At 34.5% G+C, this 6,251-nt stretch overlaps 1 protein-coding gene across 1 annotated transcript in view; it reads left to right on the top strand.

Annotated features, from left to right (window-relative positions):
* Positions 1–503: 503 nt before the first annotated feature.
* The window catches only part of LOTGIDRAFT_128007 (hypothetical protein), a gene marked incomplete at both ends in the record, with an annotated part of 33,184 nt that continues 27,436 nt past the window's right edge, over positions 504–6,251 (top strand). The window contains 3 exons of the mRNA XM_009064088.1: positions 504–707; positions 3,140–3,249; positions 4,939–5,053. Of these exons, the coding sequence (XP_009062336.1) occupies positions 504–707; positions 3,140–3,249; positions 4,939–5,053 (429 nt within the window). The remainder of the gene's footprint in view (positions 708–3,139; positions 3,250–4,938; positions 5,054–6,251) is intronic.

Here is a 6,251-nt window from a genome sequence, read left to right on the forward strand (position 1 = left end):
ATATATCATTTATCAACAATGATATTGAATGTCGTCGGACTTGTTGTTAAAATTCAAATCATGGGCAAAAAATGCCAAAAGCCCACACCAAGTCTCAGTTAGTTAGTTTGTTTCTAGTTTTCTATATAACAGAAAACAAGATATGCTGAAATACAATTTCTGACAATTCACCATTTCTCATTTTATAAAAAACACTTGATATACTCATATAGTTTGTGTATCATGAAATACTTACTCATTTTTAATTGAGTGAAAAGTTCATTAGCTGTTACCAATGTTTTACCAGTATGTTGTTTGGATTTCTGGTTTGACTTAGCGTTTCGGATCGTTAGCTCTTACTGTACTGTAACAGTATCTTTTAATCGTAACTTGGTTTTTGTACTTATCAATTCTTTTTCTTTTATTTCAGACTAGTTCATAAACAGCAAGATGAGAAATCTCTGGTGAAATATGATGAGCTGGACGAAGCTTATTCTGAAGAGGAGGAGAAACCTCAAAAGAAAATGTCCTCCTATATTCCTAGTCGGTGCCCGTGTATTAAATGTAATATATCGAAACGTTATCAGATAGCACTGTTAAGTAGTGTAGGATTTATCTTATCGTTTGGAATCAGGTGTAACCTCGGCGTGGCTATTTTAAGTATGACTACCAATGAGACTATACAGTTTACTGGCGACACAAAAACTAAAGCTCAATTCAACCTTACTGTCCAGGTAAGATATATTTTATTCTTACAGTCAAACTGGCACCAACGGACACCAGTGGCGGCTCGGGTGGGGGTACAGGGTGATGGAGGGGAAATGGTTTGTACCCCCAGATTTTGCTGATATCGGATCTCTCAACTGCCCTAGACCTAATCATTAAATAAACAAATTAGAATTAGAATACAATGTTAACTTGGTGGGTTTTTGTTATCGTTCTCCAGTGCTTATTGTGAATAAAAAAACAAATGAAATTTCCGATTCTGTCTTGATTTTAAACAGAAATATATCATATAAGTTATAACTTCATACTAACAGACCGACCTTCTGACAACATCTTTAGTTATTCAAATATTTACAATTTTTCTTAGGTAGATTTGTAAACAGGTTATTGGCAATTTAATGTAAAATATCTACAACTAATATCGCTCTTTCACTGTACAGATGATCATGATGGCTGTTAATATTCTATTACTTTACCTACCCCTCATCTTCACAATGTCAAGTAATTACCAACTTTGTTTTATACCTTGACTGCTAACGGTAGTATTCTTGTTTCACTGAAAACAGCGATTTTCATTACTGTGATATAATTCTCTTCCAATCCCTCGACCAAATCACACCAACTTAATGACTCCCATTAAAATGTGGTTTATGTTTTTAAAATTCCCATTTTATTATAGGATAGAAGTAATATACTGCTATATTCAATTCCAAGCTAAATAATTTTACACTCAAATTTGTAGAGTTAACACATGTGGACCGAGATAATATACTGTTTTTATTTTTTTGTTTTTTTTTTAATCTAACGTAAATTCTGAACATCATTAATAACATCTGTTGGTCTAAAATTGGAAAAAGAAAACCTTTTTGCATTTGAACTCATTTCATCTTGAAACGGTTTAGAAAGTCTCATAAAGACATACCAAGAGACGATCCATTGTAAGGGGAAAGAGGGGGAGTGGGGGGGGGGGGGCAGGGGGGTCGAGGGTCAAGATAATATGAATAAGTAATATTCAAAGTTAGGTCGTGAAGAACATAAAAAAATTACATCCGAAAAACTAATATATCAACAATACATTAAAGGGTATGTAAAGAGATTTTCTACATTTTTTATATGTACAATAATAGCATTAATTTGAACCATTCTAATTTTCAATCAGACATCTGTGGTTTCTGTAATTTCATTAAAACGTAGCGTTTAATAACGTTATTTTGTGATAAAGCATATTTTGCGATTAGTAACGTTATCAAACACTTAGTTTTAGTGGAATTGCAGGAACTACAGACGTCTGACTGAAACTTGGAATGATGCAGATTCATATAAATATTTTAGAAAACCTTGTCCAAACCTTCACTTGACTGACTATCAATAATAAAACGAACATGTTCCAATAAAATAACAATGTTAAAGTAACAAATGTATAAAGTATCGGCTATTATTCTCCGCTAATCTGATCTCCAACTGTCACTTACTATAATAAATAAATTGAAAGTAAACAAATAGATACTAATATGTAGAGTTATTGAATTATTCTGATAGGAAATTGAGCTTCCCTTAGCTTCTCATAATAACTTAATAATACCAAACAATACACCCTGAGTGAGATACGTTCGATACAAGATGATGGGTGTTTATTGTCACCAAATTTCTGCTGTTGTTTTGGAGCTCTGTGTACTACAGGCTGTGCACGTTAAAAATCCCTCGACAAAGAGCAGGATAATGCTGCAGCTGTGCTGGCAAAATTTCCCTCATTGCACCCTGCATGGTCAAAACGGTGCAGAAAAGTAGTTACGTAACATTCCATTCATTTCATTTTTCATTTTATTGTTTTTTCTGAAAATTGAAAATTGAAATCGTTCACTGACTTCCTTGGTGCATGACTGAATACTGACGTTTTATTTCCGCAGTATTTTATATAATCACATTACAATCATATTGTACTGTTTCTGAGCTGGTAATCAAACCATATTATCATAGCAGATCTATCTCTTCCCACGGCACATCTGTTGAAGGGGTATTACGTGGCAGGCGATGGGATTAAATGAAATAAAATTTAAAGAGACAGACTGTAGAGGATTGTCTTGACTTTGTATAAGTGCTAATTATACCATTCTCCCCAGAAAGATTTGGTTTCTGCCAACAGTACCTTTAATCGCCCGACCTTTCGACTCCTACATGAGCTTCTCTACCGTTTAAATGTAAACGACTGTGTGTTTATGTGTATTGTTGTCATCTAAATTTAATATATTTGTCCTGGACGATTTCAAAATATGAAACAATTTTCAGCTCACGTTCAAAGATATTAAACAACTTTCGTCTCGCATTTAAATTATAAAAAAAGAAGCGAAAAAGTAATTTTGTTCGAGAAATAGTTTGTTATATAAAATATATTATAATGTTATCTAATGTTTGTTTTTTGCAGCAAGAACCAGAGTTTAGTTGGACGCCGGAAACAGTTGGTATAGTGGACAGTTCGTTTTTCTGGGGTTACATCATAACACAGATACCGGGAGGTTATCTAGCTTCCAGGTTACCAGCTAATAGGTACGTTCTAATGATTATACAACAGTTGTAGTGTTACAGTCGTCTTAATTAAGGCTTTTGTAGTGAGGCATTTTGTAGTCGGGCAGAAAACCTCTGGACAGATGATGAAATGGTTGCAGGGAAAACTTAAGAGAAAATCTAACATAGTAAGGATCTATAAGGGGGGTAATAGTAAGTATCTATAAGGGGGGTAATAGTAAGGATCTATAAGGGGGGTAATAGTAAGGATCTATAGGGGGGGTAATAGTAAGGATCTATAAGGGGGGTAATAGTAAGGATCTATAAGGGGGGTAATAGTAAGGATCTATAAGGGGGGTAATAATAAGGATTTATAGGGGGAAAGGGAGATAATGCAATTGATCTTGGATTCTGAAAGGGATAATAGAAGAAAAAAGGTTGACAACCCCTGGTATAAATACTTGCATCAATGATGATTAGTCTCAATTTATACTGTCGAGTACACCTTTCAGAATATTAAATCGGCACCCCTTTATTTTACAATGGTAATAACAATCTGATTAAAATGTAGATCTCGATGTTCGTTTTATGTTTTTCTGCAGATTACTTCACTAACAATCCATGATCTGACAGGGTTTTTCTTAAAATCGTGTTCTGTGGCATGTGGTTAGACTATACAAGCCAATGCTTATCAATGAATATCCCAGAATTCCTCACGTGTAACACGAAGTCCTTTACTGAACAAAGCATTTGGCTGGTTGAAAACAAAATGACCTTAAACAGGATGTTCTTAACAATATAGTCAGATCATGACAAGTCGAGTCTTTCACAGAATAAAAAACTACTAGACATTTAAAACCTTCTTTGCCTTTTAATCAGATTGATTCAAGCATGGCTATTCGTTATTGTAAGCTTACTTAGATTTGGCCTTGAAGTCCACCTACATGTAACATTCCTGTTAATACCAGTATAGCCCCGGTAGACATGTATTCTTCTATTTCACCATTAGCTTGCATATTGGAAATTCAAACTAAACTAATATTATAATCCTCCCTAGATACTTATTATTCTTTTAAAATATAAAATTAAAACTGACGTAGAGAAATGAATAGAAACATCAGACAAAAAGTCTTCCCTCGAGTTCTGTTTCACCAATTTCTTCCCATTACAACATTCTGGCTTTTATCACTGTTATAATAAAACGAACAATGTGTTTTATCATCGCATTTAATTTGAACTTATGCACTAGTTCTGGAATTGGGAGGGGGGAGGAGGGGGGAGGGGGTGGGTCCTATCAATCGAACAGCTGGTGGGGAGTTGAAGGTCAAATTAAATGTACTTTCGTAGGAGGGGAAGTAAGCATTTATGGATCGGCCAACCTTGAAGAATCGGTGATTAAGTATTCAAGGTAACCTTTTAACCCCAAAAGACATCGTATCCTAAAACACGCCCAATATGTCATATCTTTCTTGTGAAATGACATATAAAATATGAAACATGTCATATCTCAGTATTTGTTAACGATGCACAGAAATCTGTTGTTGACCAGGGACAATTCTGTCGATCTTCTAGACACCTGATATCACTTACTCACTTATAATTGATATGCTTCCTCATTCAAAATGTTCATTTGTTGCTACCAATGTATTGCCAAATTAGATCGTTAACACGCGTGATTTGTGGTTAAATAGTCAAAAACAAAACTAATAATATACAATTTCACCATTTCAGGTTATTTGGTTTAGCTATAGGAATTTCATCATTTCTAAATTTATTTCTACCAGCTGCAGCCAAAGTTCATTATGGTATGGTTATAACAGTTAGAATTCTACAAGGTCTGGTGGAGGTGGGTACATTTACATAGTTAGTCACACCACAAGAATACATCTAGGAAGGCAAAGAACACATCTAACGCGATTTGGAAGTGAAAGTAGAATATAGATTTCATTTTGTATAGGATTAAAACTTGCTCTCATGCACTGTACCTTAGTCGCCGTTGATTCAAAGAATTCCATTCCGTTTTACAAATCACGTTTTGATATAATATGATCCTTGCTATGCGTCGTAATTCCAGTTGCAATTAAAATCAGACATTTTATAAAGGTCACGAAAAATTCAATACAATACACAAAAGTTTGGAATAGAATAGGCATACGTGAGTTATCTACCCCTGATTTACCACCAGGTAGAAATAAGATTAGAAAGTGAATACGGTCTAATTGATATAGTATATTATATATACCAGAATTAATCTCTCCTGGGTTTCCTTTAAAACATCTATAATTCACTCTAATCAGACATATTTGTGTTGGTAATCAGGTCCCTATGGTTTAAATGGCGTGGGACTTGAAAGTTATTAAAGCTATTGTAATAACAGACGACAAGCGATATGGGGTAGCCTCATCGTAAATAATCTATCTTTACCAATCAATTTAAACTTTCACGACCTTGGTAAGATAATAAATGGTCAACCAACGCATAATATACTAGCATCTTCTATAGTCACAGTTTCTATAGTCACAGTTTCTATAGTCACAGTTTCTATAGTTTCTATAGTCACAGTTTCTATAGTCACAGTTTCTATAGTTTCTATAGTCACAGTTTCTATAGTTTCTATAGTCACAGTTTCTATAGTTTCTATAGTTTCTATAGTCACAGTTTCTATAGTCACAGTTCATCCACAGACTGTACTCCTTTAACATGGCGCTCACGATCTACCTCTAGAGGTCCTCAGACCATAGCTTTTACCAGTTTCATATGGTTGCCAATAATAAAAGTGACCATGAGTTCCGAACGCTACTCACAACTCAGTTGCATGAGATTTGCGTTCGAACTTATGACTGTTAATATTGTTTGCAACCATTCCAATTGGTGATCGACCTTTAGTTGTTTCGGCGCTTAGTTTGTGTAAGTTCTACTGGGTGATTGGTAAAGCTAGTTTCTCACATGGTTATACGCCAGGTACCCGTTCGGATCTAATCTGGCGCCATTAAAATTGAAATTGGGACATCTTTACAGTGTGTATTTGATTTATTTTTTTCATT

The sequence above is a fragment of the Lottia gigantea genome (assembly GCF_000327385.1).
Source record: "Lottia gigantea unplaced genomic scaffold LOTGIsca_60, whole genome shotgun sequence".
Classification (NCBI taxonomy): domain Eukaryota; kingdom Metazoa; phylum Mollusca; class Gastropoda; family Lottiidae; genus Lottia; species Lottia gigantea.